At 41.9% G+C, this 18,861-nt stretch overlaps 2 protein-coding genes across 16 annotated transcripts in view; one reads left to right on the top strand and one right to left on the bottom strand.

Annotated features, from left to right (window-relative positions):
- Positions 1-5,769, bottom strand: part of CFAP74 (cilia and flagella associated protein 74) — a 97,620-nt gene extending 91,851 nt beyond the window's left edge. Inside the window, exon 1 of one of the 3 annotated variants that reach the window (XM_039509131.1) lies at positions 5,716-5,769. In XM_039509131.1, coding sequence (XP_039365065.1) covers positions 5,716-5,727 — 12 coding nt within the window. In that variant the 5' untranslated portion in view covers positions 5,728-5,769. Of the gene's footprint in view, positions 1-1,726; positions 1,750-2,434; positions 2,709-5,715 lie in introns of those variants that run through there. The other 2 variants (XM_039509132.1, XM_039509133.1) reach the window with 2 other exon arrangements.
- The window catches only part of GABRD (gamma-aminobutyric acid type A receptor subunit delta), a 68,554-nt gene that overhangs the window by 21,871 nt on the left and 27,822 nt on the right, over positions 1-18,861 (top strand). For 2 of the 13 annotated variants that reach the window (XM_039509163.1, XM_039509158.1), the window contains exons 1-2: positions 6,797-7,006; positions 7,899-7,973. Coding sequence is in view for 1 of the 13 variants with exons in the window: in XM_039509162.1 (XP_039365096.1) it covers positions 6,975-7,006 (32 nt within the window). In the remaining 12 variants the exon portion in view is untranslated. The other 11 variants (XM_039509161.1, XM_039509156.1, XM_039509162.1 and 8 more) reach the window with 9 other exon arrangements.

Below are 18,861 nucleotides of genomic sequence, written 5' to 3'. Positions count from 1 at the left end.
TGTGTCATGTGAACAGTGTATGGAGTTCACCCCTGAGCAGATCTCACAACACCCCACTTTCTCACACAATTAAAGTAGTGGAGTTTCCATGGCCCAAACCAAATGAAGCTGGGAAAATTTCACCCTCTGTGAAAAGAGAAACTTGTGCTTCCCAGATGGGAGACTATGCTATATGTGGCAATGAAGGAAAATGGGTGGGGGGGGGTCTGATCCAAAACCTATTAAAACCAATGGAAAGTCTCCCATTAACTTTAATTGGCATTGGATCAGGTCCTAACTGAGCAGCAACAAGAAATGATTTCAAAGAGAGACCTAACATACACCATAAGTACAATAATAACATGGATAAGGATTAAAAACAGTATCAGCACTTTGCTATAAAAAAATAGCATGATCTATTTTTATACCATTGCGTGGAGGGGGATAATGCTCAAAAAATGATCATGTTTGTACAGAAGGTTTAAAGAGTCACTGACACTTCATGGAAAACTTTGAAAAAACATTCTGCTTAGAAACCATTCTGTTGCCATGGGCTATATTTTCTTCTTTCTTGCATTCTCTCTGTTATTAAGATCACTTGCAAGAAAAAAGGCTTTTGGTTATTCAACAGCTCAACAATTTCTGCAGCTTTAATTCCACCTTGAACTCACCAGGCTGTATTCCTCACACCATTGGTGAATTTATCCCATAAACCTCAAGATTTGTGACATCAGTCACTGCCGCATGAACTATATGCCATAAATACATTCTGATTTTAACCTTCAGATGAGCAACAGGAGCAAATAAAATAATTAATAATAATGCTTTGCACTTCATCTGAGTACCCCAGAGCACTTGACAAAGGGAGAGAAGTGTTACAAAGCTTAAGAAAGAACTTGTTTTCCTGCAACATTAAACTGGGATCCTATTGTCCTCACGAGTAAAAAAAATACAGACCTTGTTTCTAAATAGACCATTTTTCAGTTTTCCATGAAGCATCAGCTGAGGCAAAAGAGACTGAAGCTACAACCTAGTCTTGAGTTTTGAGCATCACATTACATGAAAAGGTCATCAGATAATAACATGATGTCAAAACAGTACAGCAAACATTACAATACCATACCATACAACATAACACGACAATGTATCAAAATGTCATTGTATTGGGAAGCAATATGAATAAATTCTGACAAAACATCACATTGTCTAGATTTAAGTCGAATTAAGTCTAATTTCTCTTGAAATATGGCAACATAACTGTGATTGAATTGGGTCAAAATTTATTGTGATATGTTTTTGTACTAATGGTTTTGGTCTGTTTTATGCATAATCTATTTTGGAGGATTATTCTTTAAAGAAAATCATAAATGGGCAGCAAAAGTCCTGTAGCATCAAAAGTTTCATCATACTGCAGAATAGGTATTTTGCATCACAACACTGCACTATGTCAAAATGCCCTCTTGACACGACAGTGGATCAAATATATTACAGCGTATCACAACAGTGTCATGCATAATGACACAATACAATTGTATCCATCATGCTGTGTCAAAATGCCATAATGCCACCATAGTGTTGCAAATATCTAATGAGATTGAGGCGAACTGTCACCATACAACATGTTGCATCAAAATATCACTGTGATATGGTGTGACATAACATGCAGTGCAAATATGGCGAGTGTGATGCAATAATCCTGCATCCAAGCATGACACTGCCATACCATGACCTGACATACCATCCTCACATCACAACGTTGTCATGCTGCAGTGCAGTGCCTCATTATGTTTCGCAGCCCGTGAGCATGATTTTGGGGAAGGGGCTTATCCCTTTTGGCAGGGTAGGGAGAGCTAATTGCCCCATTAAAATCATGACAGCCCTGGAACATAGGAGCATAACGCACCCTGTGACATAACACAATCATGGCAGGACATGTCACGACATGGCATGGCATGGCTTGCCAGTCACAACATGGCATGACATTGCAGGGCTTGTGACCGTGATTTGGGGGAGGGGACTCGTCCCTTTCGGAAAAGCAGGGAGAACTGCCACCCCCCCCATTAAAATCACACCCACCCCGGGAACACAGGGGCATAGCGCACCCCTTGATGTAATGCAAGCGCTCCAGGGCATGACAGGTCAGGACATCGGCTTTGGGGACAGGGCTCGTCCCCCATGTTGCAGGACAGGGGGAGGAAGAGGGTCTCAGCCCCTTAAAGTCGTGGCCGCCCCAGACACAATGTGGGCCCCAAAGCTGCCTCCCTCCATCTAGCGGGCGAGGCATGAGGGGTCAGGGAGACGCTGGGAGGCGCAAAGTTCGGGCAACCCCCTGCAGGAAGGGGCAGGCCGGCACCTCAGCAGCCCCCCAGCCATTGCGCTAATGGCACCACCCCGCCCCGCCGAGACGGGGGGTCAACTGCCGCCAACGGGCGGCAGCCACCGACTCGGCACCTACCTCCCCACGCCGCGTCCCGCGCCCGTTGTTGTAGGAGCCGCTAAGGCAACGGAACGAACCACTTTGGGAGAGCTGGGGGGGGGGGGAGCAGGAAGAAACGTTAAAGCCTGAACCCCTCAAAGATGAAGTCCATCAGCCGCGTAACCCGCTTCGCTGTTAACCAGCTGCTTGAATTGGGGAGGAGTCCTGCCTCCTTTGGGTTTCTGTGTTCTCCTCTTCCCCTCAGGAAATGGTATGTTCCGACAGTGCCCGAGGCTGGCAGGCAGCGTAGGGGATCCCCCTCGTCCTCCCAGAGCCTGAGCTGGGCTCGCTCCCTTCAAGCCCGCCTCCCAGAGAGGCCCACCGGGCAGGCCCCTTTTAGTGCCTCCCTCACGGGTCATCCCCCCTTCAGTGCCCTACAGTGACCCCCCACAGTTCAGACCCCCCCCCCCCGTTCAATGCCCCCCACAGTGACCCCCAGGTCAGGCCCCTTTCAGTGCCCCCTTCACAGGTCAGCCTCCCCCCCTCCCTTCAGTAACCCCCATGCTCCCAGGTCAGGCCCCTTTTAGTGCCCCCTCACAGGTCACCCCCCCCATTCAATGCCCACACAGTGAACCCCAGGTCAGGCCCCTTTAGTGCCCCCTCACAGGTCACCCCATTCAATGCCCACACAGTGACCCCCAGGTCAGGCCCCTTTCAGGGCTCCCCTCACAGGTCACCCCCCCCATTCAATGCCCACACAGTGACCCCCAGGTCAGGCCCCTTTTAGTGCCCCCTCACAGGTCACCCCCCCCATTCAATGCCCACACAGTGACCCCCAGGTCAGGCCCCTTTTAGTGCCCCCTCACAGGTCAGCCCCCCCATTCAATGCCCACACAGTGACCCCCAGGTCAGGCCCCTTTCAGGGCTCCCCTCACAGGTCACCCCATTCAATGCCCACACAGTGACCCCCCGGTCCGGCCCCTTTCGGGGCTCCCCTCACTGGTCAGCCCCCCCCCCCCTCAGTAACCCACACATCCCCAGGCCAGGTCCCTTTCAGTGCCCCCCCCCCCACAGGTCAGGCCCCAAAGCAGGCACCCTCCATTGCCCACGTCCCACTAGCAGCCACCCTGTCTCTGCAATGTCATTCACTATGCCCCACTGCCACCCACAGCACAGCTAAGTGGCAGCGTCTCTCACACACACCAGCCGTGGCAGCATGCTGATCCCTACATGGGCATAGCCACCATAAAATTGGGCTTACCCCAGAACTACCAGGATGGGAGTGGGGCGGCATAAGGGTGGCAGATAGAGCCGAGGATAGGAAGTCAGGTGGTCTTGGCTCTGGGAGGAGAGTGGGGGTCCAGTGCCTACAACAGAGGGAGGCTGGGAGCCAGGAGGCCTGGCTCTGGGAAGGGAGTAGGGCCTGGCAGTTTACAGCTGGGGTCTTAAGGTAAGGAATAGTGGATTCTTCCTGGCTGGGGCGGAATTAAGATTTGGTTAGAGCCGTGGAGAGTGAGTGTGGTGGTTGCAGCAGGGGGCCTGGGAGTCAAGAGTAGAGCTGCTTCAAATTTTCCACTGAAACTTTTTTTCAGTGAAAAATGGTTAAGTAAACATCAGTTTTCATAAAATTAGTTCCAGATTTTCATTGTTTTGGATGGGAAACAAAAGTATTTTTTCCAGGGGAAAATAACATCATTTCCTACACATTACTAGTCAGGTTTTTTGTTTCTGAGCTAAGAAGGAAGAACAGTGTCAATAGTTAGAGCACAGCAGATGGCATTCCTGGGATTTGTCAACTCAAATTTGACCCTAACAATGTATATTTTGAAAAAAACCAAACACAAGCTTTTACAAAACATCCTACAGAAATGTTTCCAGACATTTGTTTTTAAAATTTCCACTGGAGACAGTTGTTTATATTGCAAACAAATCCCCTGCTGTGTTTACATTTTAACTTCCTAGTACTAAGCAGCAACAGGTGAAACTGATTGTAAAGCAAATGTGAAACTGACTTGATTGTTTTTCATAGGACAGGTATAGATTAATTGCAGTTTTAATAGTCTAAGTTCTTTGTAGTATATATTGAGTTGGTCAGGTCCATTAAAGTTTTACAAAATTCCTTATATTAATGTTGTGAATAGTCCCTGGAACTACTCACATGCTTGCAGTTATATGTGTTTGCAAGATTACCTCGGTTACCTAGGGAGGTTGTGGAAGCCCCATCACTGGAGGTTTTTAAAACCAGTTAGACAAACACTTGTGAGGAATGGTCTGTGTATACTGAATTCTGCCTTAGAACAAGGGGCTGGACTAGATGACCTCTTGAGTTCCCTTCCAGCCCTACATTTCTGTGATTTCTATGAAGATCAGAGCCTTATTGTAAGTTCTTCAGGGCAGGGACTGTTTTTTACTATGTCATATGGCCAGAAGGGACCACCAGATTATCTAGTCTGACCTCCTGTACATCACAAGCCACCTCCCCCCAGCACTCACACACTACAGTGCCTATGTAGTGTGGCTCCACTAGGTGCTAGTGAAGTATAAATAATAAATTAAAAAATAATAATGGTAACAAAAGGTGTGTTTTAAATATGATTTTTATTCTGACAGTGACCTTGGAACTTCTCTCTCCTAAAATTGTTCATCTGTGAAATGGGAAATAATAAAAAAAGAGTAGGGCTGCTATTTTGCAAATACCTGTGCATGAGAGTAAATTCATTCATGTGAATAGTATCACTGATTTCAAGCATAAGTATTTGTAGAATCAGGGCCTCAGCTTAACATCTGCTGCTTATTTTATCTGCCCGTAACAAGAGAACGTTCACTCTTTTTGCCTGAGTACAATTAAAAAAGCTATGAGCCAAACACAGCTCACAGTTACACTTCAGTAATATTGTACCAGTGTAACTAAGAGGAGAATTTAGTTCAGTGCTTCAGAAGAATGGAGACTTTGTGTACTATCAAAATTGTATTTAATTTAAGGCATAACAAACAATTTACAGGATATTATTGATTGCGAAAATATGGAGGGACAGTTTTATTCATAGCTGAGTGCTTGTCCTAAAGTGCCATTTTAATCATTGCACAATACATTATCTGCCTTGTTTCAATTTAAAAGCCCTGTTTACTAAAGATACGTGGATACAGTCATTACAGCAAATTGAAAGCAATCATAGGTAATGTGTTTCTCTCCTCCCCTCCCCCCAAATAGATATGAATAGCTTTGTGAGAATAGATTTTAAGTCTGCATACAGTTAGCCACCATATTCAAACTATTCTTTATAGTTTAAACTGAAATGGTCTTCTGAGGTATGCAGTACCTGCAAATACATGCTGGACTTGTGTGGTTAAAGATCTCACTTGTTTTAGGTGCTTTAGGATCCAGAGCTTAGTGGGGCTTCTAATGCAGTTTAAAACTAAAATTAAAACATTAGGAATTTTCCCAACAAATTATTTTTAGCCTTCTGTTAACTCAACTAAGATTGATGTAGCTAAAGTGTTCTCAACAGACACATCTGAGGATACTCAACATATAATCAAATTGTATAATTTCTCCAGTATATTTTATCTTATTCTGTAACACACACAATGTGTATCCTACACTGAAAAGCACAAAATAAATCCATTATCAGCAAATCCTTGGTTCTAAATTGCACCCAGATAAATAACCCAGAATTACAAAATGTGGGTCAGATACTCAGCTGATATAAATCAGAATAGCTCTGATGTCAGTGGACAACATAGATTTGCATCATCTGAGGATCTGGTCCCAAAAATTGTCAGTTAAATATAAGCTCCTGTGTCACAATGTTCATTTGTATTGAACATATTTCTAGCATTTATTAAAAAAAAAAACACTGAAAACTGCCACTTAAAAATACATAGACAATTACATTGAATGTACTATTTAGTTCATATATGGTGTGAAATAAAGTGCTCTTATAAAACATGAGTTAAATTGCTAATCTATAAATACTGACCCAGTGCTTTATACATTCACATCTGAGTTACTTTCTTTATGCAGGCTGTTTATTAATATGCCACTAGATATAATTTACCTGCCTTCCCTTAGAAAATGGTATCTGGTCTGTATTGTTCCATATATTGCACAGTTTCTGTGGTAATAGGTAATTACCTGAAATGCACACTGCTTTAATACTTAAACTAACTTTTGGATACATGGTAAAGGGCACTGTAGAAAATATAAACATATAACAACATTTTGATAGTTAATGATATAGAAGAATATGAAAAGTAGCAAAAGACTAATAAAATAGTCAAAGTTCTGTAGTGAGACCCATGCTGGGGATGCATAAGAATGGCTCCTTTCTCAATTTCAGATTGGCATCAACCAATGATATATATCCACCTGGAGACTGTGATCATCAGCACAGCGTGAGTAGCAGACCAAACTCTATGGCCTTATCTTTACAAGCTGGTTGTACTGGCTAACTTCTTCTTTTCTCTTTGTATGGCTTTACTATCTAACTTCCCCTTCCTATAGGATTTAAGCTGTATCAACTCTGTAAGTGTGGTGTTTGGGCACCTGCTATGATATTTAAAGTGGATTGTCCCACCTATGGTGCTCCTGTATTTATATGCCAATTTCAGGTAAGTCTCTGTCTAGTCTAGAGAAATCTAAAGGTGTAAAGTGCACCTCTGTCAGCTCCCCAAACATGCATATTTCACCATTTAAAACTCCCTCTGCACTCAGACTACTCATTTAAGTGTGGCTTTAGGAAAGCACTTAAAATCTGTGCTTAATTTTAAGCATTTGCTTAAGTCCCAATGTGTACTTAAAGTTAAGAATGTGGTATATGCTTTCTTGAAAGTCAAGGCCTTAAACCCCAATCCTGCAATCTGATCTGAGGTTTTGTTCTGCTTGTATGAAACTAGGTTATGCTGTGATGTGTCTGTTGTGCCGGGTACATATATGTGTTACGCTGGGTTCTATCATTCATTCTTCCCATAAGTTTGCAGTTTTTAAGCCACTTAATGGTGGCTTTATGATGGAAAAACGCTCGTTCTGAGGAATCCACAACCCTTTCTACAATGTGGAAGTTATGCAGATTCGTACTAGAATATACACATTTTGAAGTACTAAAAAATCCAGAGCTCCAGCCCAGAACAGACCTCTCTTAATTGTATTTTATGTACTTATCTTTATTATGTTTTCAGAGATAAGCATATACAAATCTGACAATAGGATTTTGCCCTTAATGTCTAATGAAAGGCTATTACAGCACATCATGAGTGCTGATCATGCTACCCCGTATAACATGTCACTTATATTGCAAATCCTTCCTCTCCTTTCAGCATAAACTGTAGATTTTTGAGATGTTTTCTAGCACCTTAACAATAGCTACAAGAACATAGCAAAATTATTGTTAGTAAAAAAGTAATTAGATGACATGTTAATTATTTGAATAACAAAGGAAGTAATAACTAAGTCATTACATTTCATAAAATGCCACTCAGTGTCTGAATACTTTGTCTCCTGGAGGTATTGCTGAATCTGTGAACATCTGTCAGTCACTGTCCATTCAGTGGAGAGAATTTAGCTCTGCCCACCAAAGAGGTATGTATCCTTTCCAGCTCCAAATGGCGAGAACCTATGATCAAATTAGGTTAACTAAGTAAAAGACAGTTAAGATCTAAACTCACCCTAAATATCTATTATTTTTGGCTCAAAACCCAAGTGATCTATAATTCCACAGAAACTGCAGATTCACTTGTCAGAAACAAATATTTACAGGTGTGTAAGGAATGGAGCTTTACAGATGTTTCATGCCTCTACTCAGACCTGTTTGGTAATTGGATCAAGAAACCATGTTGAAACTTTTGTATTTAGTTATGTCTTTAATAGGTATTCAAAGGCATTCCATTATAATTGACTTAGACATAAAAATATTGTGTCATTTTTAAGCACAACTCTGCATTTAAATAAAACAGGGAGTTATGCTTAGAAATTGAAGGGCAGATATGGCCCATTGTTTCATACAATGGTTGCTGGTGAATTTCTCATATTTACCTAAAATAAATTGATACGGTTACCTCACTGGATGCAATACTTCCTTGTAGTTCCCTATTCATATTACAGGAAATAACCTCAGTGCTTGTAATATGCAAGCAGTATCCAACTGCAAGTATTTATTTAAGGCAATTTTCAAGTGTTTTTACAGCTGCTGGTGGTGGTATATTGTGATAGGGTGCATAAAACCCATTCTGTCAGAGCTGCTAAGGATTAAGGGATAGAGTAGCTATCTCCCCACCTGTGGCTAATTGGCTGACCAGCACCACTGTTGACAAGAGGCTGCAACCCAGTTAGAAGGGGTTGGGTGCTAAAGAGGCTGAGGAGTACCTTGTCTCAGCAGCTTAGGGGTGGGAAGTTACTAAAGGAGTAAGACTATAAAGTCATAGAGGATTGGAGTCAGGCTGTCTAGGGGGGGAGCCTGCCTGCTAAAGTAGGTATACCTTCTCTGGCAATCTACCAGCTAGAGGAAGTCTGGACTCTCTAGTCTTCTACTATCAGGACCAGGAGGAAGATGATATAGGGACTTCAGTGGGAGCTGAATTGAAGGGCTAGGAGAGCAAGGTCTTAAAGGTCAAGTGTGCATCTGATGAGCCTGAGGATAGGCAAGAAAGACTGAGTCCCTTCACATGTACACCTTAATTATAGCATTTGTTTCCAGTAGCACCTAGAGTATGTTAGGTGATATATAAACACTAAACCAGGCATGGTTCCTGCCTCAAAGATCTTATAGTTTAGGATATAGGCCCCAGTCCTTTGAAGACTTGTGCATATGGTTAATTTTACATATTATGAAATCTTGGCAGTCCATAAAGCTGAGTAAATACATAAATCTGCAGAGTATAAGATCAGGGTATTCTATGATGGGATCTAGTAACTACAGAGGAATCTATACATTTTGTTAATTATGAACTGCTATGACTCTGTGCATATTGCTTCCTGTATGAATCTTAAGCAACTCAATATTGGCATATAAAAGCTTAGTAATAAGCAACCATGATAGTAGGTTAGAGGAGTCTTGCTACACAGGCAGAACTAATCAGAGGGTGTACAGATGAAAGACAGAACAAGCTGCTTTTGATATAGCAAAGATGTCCAAGCAGGTTTCTTCTCAATTAAACATTAGGAAGAATAAGTCTATATGGTAATGCACATTGTAATATAGTTCTTCACTTGGATGCAATTGTCAAGATATTTTTATAAGCATTTGTTCAAGGCCAGATTCAAATGTTATCTGACTAATATTTCATAAAAAAGAAAATAATGGGGCCACTTGTATTTTTAACAGTAAAGAAACATGAGCTCAAGGCCTTAAATTTAACCATGTCCTTGCTCAAAAATAATGGCAGAATCATAACTTTGCCACAAGCTCTAAAAAAGGAGCAGTGCTTTATTGCCTAATCCCTGGAGCAGCCCTAGAAGAGTAATGATTAGAGCTGGTCAGAAAATGGAATTTCCATTCAGTGGGAAATATAGATATTTAGACACTTGTTTTCATTCTGAATTGGAACAAAAAGTCATGTAACATTTGTAAAGATTCCTTGGGCTGAGTCTGATGCGGTGTTAATGGGTACTGAGAACTGTGTTCAGCCCAGCCCATGTTGCTGGTAGGTGGTGGGGGCCTATGGGTCAGCTGTAAAGCAGGGACATAGTGTGGTATCTTTTTTTTTTTTTTTTTTTTCATCCTAGTGAGAAAGCAGAGCTCTCCAGAACTAATAGGACTAGTATGAGGGTACTTTAAAAAAGCCAGACCATTAGAGATTGTGGAAAACTGTTCTGTCACCAAGTTTTCAGTCAAAAAATGCAGTTTAATTGAAATGTTTTGTGGGAATGTGTCAATTTCAGTGACTTTTTTTTTAAGGAAACATTTGAAATGACTTGAAATTAAAATGGAGTATTTCAGTTTGATTTTCTCGTTTTGTTTAGACTTTTATATTATAAACAATTGATTTTATTATTCTACATTTATATAATAGGTATTATATTTTTCTATTGTATTATAATGTTTCAACAGTATTGAGATGGAGCAGTTCAATAAGGTCACTTCATTGTTTCCAAATTTTTGATTATCTATAAAACGTGTTTAGTAAACCTCTGCTTGATCTCATGCCTTCCTACTTAGTGAGTAGCGCTACTGAAATCAATGGATCTACTCCCAAAACATGCTGCTACTTAATGTGAGTAAAGATATAGAAATCAAACAATTAACTACTAATATTGGATATTAAAAATCATATTTGCCCTCAAACATGATGATGGTTTTGGGAATATGTAAGTTGTCTGGTTTAAGGAAAGTGCAGCGGGATTGATTACAGCAGCAGTTAAATTGATATGGGGAGATAGCTGTTCTCAACCTTTTACATATCATGACCCCATATTACAGCAACAAAAAGTTTCAGTAGCACCTTCTCCCATGTGGTCATACAAAAAGAGAAGGCGGTTGTGGCCCTTCTGGTCCTGTTGCACTGGGATCCCACAATTTGAGAATTCTTGGCATTGTAATGGATATAGAGTTTTTTTCACTGATCCCATTCTAGTCCCTGGTTGCAGGAGACTTATGAATGTTGGGTTTTAGATATGTAATATGGTTCTGGATCTTGCAAACAGTTAATATGTGGATAGCTGCAGAATTGAGGCCATAGAGACTTGCACTTTGGCAGCTTTGGAGGAGGACGTGTGTGCATACATGGAGATCCTGCCATTCTCTTTGCTCTAATGTTAAACCTAGAGAAGCTTCATTAGCGTCACTAGGCTTGCTTCTTTAATAGAATGGAGTATAAACTAGATGCTATTCACATTGAACTGAAACTAGAGTTTAGGCACAGGAAAAAGTGACAGATCCACCAGAAAAGCTCAGAGAAGAAAAGACAACAAAGAAAATTACTACTCTCCAGGCTCAAACTGAAACATTAATTAGAGACCATAGACAATTTAGCAGAAAGATGCAGAAGTTGGAGAATGCACATACATATTGTTAATTAAGGTTAGTAAATTTCCTAAGAGCTTTAGAAAGTGTGTCTATTATTAGAGGAGCTCTTGGATTTTTAAATAATTGAAGGAATAATTGAACCTGGGAAGATGGCTTTCCATCTGTTGGGAAGGGGTTTTATTAGGTCTGTTAAGAGATCTTTCAGTTCTCCAGACACATGCAGTCATAGGGAAGTGGTGGAGCAGCAAGATCTCTACTTAATTACTCAAACCTCCTCCTGCTTGGCTTCTTGAGTTCTCACATTGCACCTGCAGGTCTCTCTACCGTTAAAGTCACTGTCCTCAACCCTCTATCTCAGATATTTATATAGCCTATTCTGAGTGACTCAGTCTTTGCTGTATTGACCACCAGAACAACCCTGTCAGGTAGGGAAGTGCTATTATCCCCATTTTACAGAGAAGGACCTGATGCACAGAGAGGCCAAGTGTCTTGTCCAAGGTCACAAAGGGAGTCTGTGGGAGAATAAGGAATTGAACCTGAGTCCCAGAGCATTGCCCTAATCACTAAACCACCCCATCACTTCAGCCCACCCTCCACCCTGTGCTTGAGACCCTCTGTTGCCTTCCAATATCCTCCCTTGTCATTCAGGCTCATCCTTTCCAGTGCCACACACAGATCTGCCCCTGCATCTCATCTGTACTTGCTGCTATGCAAATTCAGCTCACCTTGATGCTCCCTATGTCTCTTCTTCCTAAAGGTGATTTATGCCCTCTTTTCATGTCATCCTCTATGCCAGTAACAGCCTCCCTGACCCTGCACGCTGAGGAGATTGAGGCTGCATGGCACACAGGGTCAGGAGGATGCTGTCTTGGATTCTTTGTCCTCCCATCCCCTCACTCTTTATTTATTGTCATTGATTGCATTGTGTTTAATTTAGATACGTTTCCTCAGAGCAGGGACCTATCCAGTTTGTCTACCTTTGTCTTATACACATCACCATCATCATCATTTATAAAGGGTTAAGATGTAGGGGGGACCTATCTCATAACATTTGAATTTCTGACTCATTAGAATTGACAGTGCAGTTTGCTGCATGGTTAAATAATGTGCTTCCTTATATGGATAGCTTTTTTTTTCTGGATGTTTCCAAGGTGACGGCAGCTCATGTGGAGATTTCTACCTTTTAGGCAGGAAGATTTGGCACTAATGAAAGAGTCTAGATTCTTGCATTGTGGTGGGTGTCAGATTAGATAGACCAGCATCCCAGACCACACATGTTCTGTAATATGGATCAACTTTGGAAATTTCTTAAAGCTAGATACTGGCACAATGTAAAGACTCATCACTATTATCAGAAAATGTATCTTGAATGAGGGCAAAACTGGATGATTCTAGAGAGAAAGGCAGAGAATTTATAAACAGATAAGTAGTAGTGGGATCATAGATCAGGTAAAGTATTAATGCTTCTGATTGCATGAAGTAAAAAACATCTGTGGACTGAACTATATATAAAGTTAGAGAAATGTTCAGTAGATTATGCCTGCCTCAACCTCACTTATGTATTGTCACTTATAAAACAGTATTGCATGGTTTAGGCATTAAGGTCCCAATCCACATAGATACTTAGATGCCTTAACACACAATTTAAGCACCTAAGTCCTAGTTTTGGGCTCTGCTGTGATCCACAAAGCTCCCACCGAACACTGGAGGCACCTAAACTCACTTGGTGCCTACATTTTCAGGGTAAAAGTTCCCTCGGTGCCTAAGTTTCTGCCTCTGAGCATGCACACTGCTGCCTTCCTTGAGGGTCCAGATGCCTATCTCATGCATAAGCCCCTGAAGGTATGTCTACACAGCAAAGAAAAATCCACTGCTGGCTTGTGCCAGATAATTCTGACTTGCAGGGCTTCAGCTGGGGGGCTGTTACATTGCTGTGTAGATTTCTGGACTCAGGCTGAAGTCCAGGCTCTGGACCCTCCCACTCTGCAGGATCCTAGAGCCCTGGCTCTAGCCCAGAAGTTTACATAGCAATGAAACAGCCCCACAGCTAAAGCCCTGCGAGCCTAAGTTGGGGTGGCGTGAGCCAGCTGCAGGCTTTTCTTTGCTGTGTACATACCCTGAGTGATTCTTAAACTGAGGGAAGGTAGGTCTTTAGTATAAAAACTTTTATATAGTGATTGTTTTCCCATCAAAGAAGGAGCAGGTTCTACCGCCATAAGTGATGGGTCCTTCTGACAGGGTGGACTAGGTGCAGAGGCTCCCTGCTGGAGGCCTCAGGGTCCTGCCACACTCTATCCTAGAGAGGATCAGAAGAAAAGTCCTCCAAGCAGCCTAGAGTGGCTACAAGGGGAGCAGCCAGTCAGGGGCCCAGAGGACCATGTGAAAAGGAGCAGCAGAGCAGAGACTGAAGTTTTGTCTACACTACAGGGGAAATTCGATCTAAGCTACACAATTTGAGTTATGTGAATAGCGTAACTCATATCTATGTAGCTTAGATCTACTTACCCCGGGGACCATGCTACGCGATGTCAACTGGAGATGCTCTCCCATCGACTCCCCCTACTCTTCTCTATCCGGTGCAGTACAGGAGTCGACGGGAGAGTGATCTGTGGTTGATTTAGCGGGTCTTCACTAGATGGATTGCTAATGCACTGATCGCCGCTCGTGGAACCCCCAGTCAGTGTAGACAAGCCCAGAGTCAGGCAGTTGCTACCTTTAGCTAGAAGAGAAAGGACTGGGTTCCTGGCTGGCTGAAAAAACAGCAGGACCATGGACAGCTCAGTGCAGGCAGGGGCTGGGGAAGCTAAGAAGGAGCTCCTGGCTGGTTGCTGGGACTGAGCAAGCCCCAGGAGGCCTGCAGGAAGACAGTGTTTCCAGGGAAGAAGCCCTGGGGGTACAGTCCCCTACCAGGGCCTGGACAAAGTAAAGACTGTATAGCCCAGAAGGGGTTTTTGTACTACCTACAGACTGTGGGTCTGACTTGACTGGAGGGCTCAGTCACTAGAGATCTGCTGAAGAAACCATTGACTGGGGGAGGAGGCACTTGCGAGAGGCAGGTGCTATTCTGTTACCACAGAGTGAGGAACTGCAGGCACATGCACTCGACCAGGGGGCTGCTCACAAGAGGTGGGTTCTGACCCCATTACAGTCCCCCAAGTTTCTCTGGAGGTGGTGCTATTTCTGCAGAGATCATCTCTGGGTTTCCACACTGGCTCCTGAGCTCCCTGCTCCCTTCTATTTCCCTGGTAGCACAGTCCCTTTGGAATCACAAAGGTGAGGGGGATAGAGGACAACCACAGCACAGAGCGGCTCTGCAGGAAAGCTAAGATAGCTCCAGCTGTATTGACATTTAGGCAATTCCCCCTGGAGTTGGGGGAATCGTAATGGGGCAGTACCCCCCCTTCCTCCTTGACAGCCTTGCCCGATGCACTGTTCAGTCCCCAGTGAAAAGTTTTTAATGAATTTAGACTGGAGAAGAGTGCAGGATTCGAAGCCCTAAGACTGAAGTTTGCTATCCACACAACAGGTTCAGCATGGGCAGTGGCAGTACTAGCTTTCAACGTGTTGCCACCTGCTAGTGTGCTCCCCATAGTCATTCACTCCTTGGCAGTGGCCTCTTTGCTGAGGCTGCTAGAAAGGGGGCATACAGTGGGGTTCAACACATGGGTCACGAAACAGCCTTCTGTTAATAATGACTTCACCAGCCTGAGTTCAGTTCCAGCTGGTGACCTAGAAGTGAAAGATTCGGTACCCTATTGCTACTCTTCTGGGACAGACAGTTGCTTTCTGCATTCTTCTTCCTAAAAGTCATCCTCATCACTAGTTTCTTTTATTACTGCAGGCCATAAGGACATAGAGAATTATTCCACGGCAGGAAAATGTCACTCAACCTCACAAGCCAGTCTCCTATATATTGAACTTTCTCTTGCTATTTCCTGCATGACCATGAGTTTGGTCTTTGGAACTAGTTTGGAGCTTAAATACAGGTGTCTCTTTTCAAAGATAACTACAGTGTTTAAGGATGAAGTTTGTTGATCCTTTACACAATGAAATTGTGTTGTATTCTTCAGGGAAAGAAGCCTAATGTATAATGTCAGTGGGAAAAGATCTTTATTATTAATTATTTTATTACTGTAACTTCTAAGAACCCCAGTCAATGATCAGGACCCCATTGTGTTAAGGCACTGTACAGACAAACAACAAAGATGACAGACCCTGCCCAAGATCTTATAGTCTAGGTGTCAGACAGGATGCCGCAGGTAGACAAATGGTGGGAGAGAGAGGAGATAAAATAAATAGGGTTTGATAATGAAAGTGTGTGTCCTACTTGCCTAACCAAGCCAGGCAGGCATGGTGATTTATAGGCCTCACAGCAGAGGTGGGTTTTAAGGAGGATAACATGACAACTACAGTTGTGTCAAGGAGTTTTCCCAGGCTATGAGAATGGTATGGGAGAAGTGGACAGGCAGGAAATCAAGGCTGACAGAATGAAGACAGGGGCCAACAGTTCAGCAACTTAGAGCTGATAGATACCTTTATATCTAATCCTTGATTATTTTGATATGAGCTTTATAGCGCCATCATGCAGAATAAACCAAAATGATTTCATTAGGTGAGGAATCATTCAATATCCTGACCACTTGTTTTCAAAGAGAAAAACCATCTATTGTTCAGGCTCTTGCCACATTGCTTATTTCTTAAGATTTCTCACCCATCTTCCAGGTGGAGGAAACATCCATAGTGGCTGAAGTACTGGTAGATAGAATACAGAATTCTTGTTGATGGGACCTGACTACAGAACTAGGGATGAGCCCTGTGTAGCATCCAAAATGATCTAAATATTTCTCTTGTGAAATTGTTATTGATATCTCCTCATATATAAAATTACACACACTCCTATTTTTATATATCTAGAGACATTTGGAGACTTGCCACAACAGAGTCTTTCACTAGCTGTTCATGTAGAGTCATGGGAGAATGAAACTAATTATCTGTGTGGTGCATTTTTGCCTCTAGAAATCTTATCAGACAATTAGATGTGCCTGCCTGAGTGATGGCCATAAAATCACCTGTTATTCTTTGAAAATGATCCATTAGGAGTATATGATAATACAGATGCAACTTAAAAAAATTTAAACAGCATGACCTCTTCTAGATATACTCTTGAAATTTTCAGATCATAGAGGTCTATGATGATTTTCTTATACAATTATTGGATGCATTTCTCCTATATCATCTCCTTTATTTGAGCACAGACTCCACACTTTACAGCAGCAATCACAAAGACATGGATCATTATGGTCAGGAAAAGGCTGCAATTTGCAGATGAAAAATCATGAACACTGCTGAAATATGGGTTTTCCCCGTTCAGCTTTTGGTGAAAAATAGCTTCCAAGTTGTGAACTCTGTTCACCTGCTTCAGAGAAAGCAGACACTAAATAAACAAGATCATCCAGATGTTTCTTCCAAGAGTGTCTTGATGTAATACATCACTCTTACAAGGGCTGAGCTTCAACCAACAAGCTCACATCTATTCTGCAGTCTCAATCAGGCAGTAGAATAGTCACCTGATGGGATGGAAGTGTAGCTCTGAATATGAGCAACATACTAGTAATATTTCAGACTAAATTCTTCTATCAATTCTCCAGTGGCTTTACATACACAGTAACAAGTAACCATGAAAGGGGAGCCCTATGAGACTCCAAACTGGAAGTCACAGTTTGGGTTTATCAAGTGTAGTATCTTAATCTGATCCAGTCTCTGAGCCATCTGAATTCTGCATGCAAGGTCAAATCCATACAATGGATATTATCATAAGTTGGTGCTTGCTGCCACAGAGTTTGAGAGAGGTAGCACTTTAGTAGGGTGACAAAACTGCTTAAAAAAGATTGTGTCATGGGCCATCTTTGTAAGAATGTGACAGCTCCAACCCAGTGGCTAAGAGAGAACTTTAATTATTTTCTAGAGGATTAGATGAGAAAGATTTGGGGGCTTGCTTTTATTTTATACTGTGGTTTTAATGCTGATTTTATGTGTTTTAATCTTCTATCTTTTAAGTCATCTAATCTGTCATTAACAGTAAAGGGCCTAGGATATTGTGGTAGGTATTGTAGAAATACAATGCATTATATATAATTATTATTCTAGTTTCCATGTTTCCCCTACTTCTAATAGGCATTATTAATGCTGAGTGGGGAAAAATATACTCAAAAATCTCATCTGCCTAAGTAAGAATTTGTGTGGAACTGTGACTAAACAGCAGGCTGTATGAGCTGGTATCTGCCCTTCTTCAAAATCATAGTTATGCAAAGTGCAAGGCCCCATTAACTCAATGAAAACTACTCACACGAGTAAAGTTTTGCACATGCTTAGAGTTTTGCAGGAGTGGGACTTAGATCAGGACTTTTCTTCTTCAAGGCATAGACGTACACTGGCGGCTAAATCAGCCTTGCAAAATTTGTCATGAGAATTTTTCATCCCAGGCACAAAATCTAATTGCCCTATCTTAATGATAAAAGCACTTCCTAGCTTGTAAAATATTTTGCTTATTCAGGGTGATATTAGTAAGCTGCTTGCAAACACACAGGATACATTCTACAGTTTAAAGCCCTCATCCTGTACGCTGATCTCTGCCAGTGGACCATTACCCCCATCTAGATCCCAAATGCAATTAATGGGCTCTGAACATAAGCAAGGGTCCACTCCTAGAGATCAGTTTGTAGCATTAGAGCTTGTTTAAAAGACCAGAACACTGAAATGATGTAGCTAAATACATCCATGGTGCAACTCCATTAAAGCTATTGGGAGATCAGTGGTTTATGACAGGGATTAATCTGGCCCATCCTGTTTTGGCAACAGTGGTGCATTTTGGAGGCAAGAGAAATGGGAAAAAGAAATAGCCAGAACGATTAAGAGATGCAAGTAAACAATTTCCTGTGTGTAAATGCTATACTTCCATTAGTGGCCCAGCCACAGTCAACAAAGCTTATTTTAACTGGGTTGAGGGTGCCCAAAAGAGGTTAGCTGTTCTGAGTGTAGTTGGTGCACAAAGACACACTACTTTATTATTTCAACAACAATTCCTTTAGAGGGCTCCTCGCTATTGTGTATTTTAAGATTTTATACAGGAAATTGTCTATTTAAAAAAAACAGTTCATAACAGCATTCATCCTTTTAGAGAACATGATTCCAATAATCTTCTTACACATGTATACATTTTTACTATATAACTTATTTACTGTTCTTTGATATTGTAACAGGTGTGTTCTTAGGAGATATAATTGTAACTGTGTGCCTGTTTTACTAGTAAAATAAGTAGATGGTAACTGTCTAGCCTTGGAGAGAAGCAGAATCTAAGAGTACTAACCGCAGGTAGGTAGGCAAGCATATGTAAAGACAAGAAAAAATATAGAAAAAATGAACGTCTGAAAGATGTAAATCTGTGTTTATTCCATACCCAGATGTATTAACTGATGCGAAATCTTACTCTGTAGATTACATAAAAGA

Source organism: Mauremys reevesii, linkage group 21 (assembly GCF_016161935.1).
Source record: "Mauremys reevesii isolate NIE-2019 linkage group 21, ASM1616193v1, whole genome shotgun sequence".
In the NCBI taxonomy this organism is placed as follows: Eukaryota; Metazoa; Chordata; order Testudines; family Geoemydidae; genus Mauremys; species Mauremys reevesii.
The sequence above is the reverse complement of the archived record's forward strand: the minus strand, read 5'-3'. Positions and strand labels throughout refer to the sequence as shown.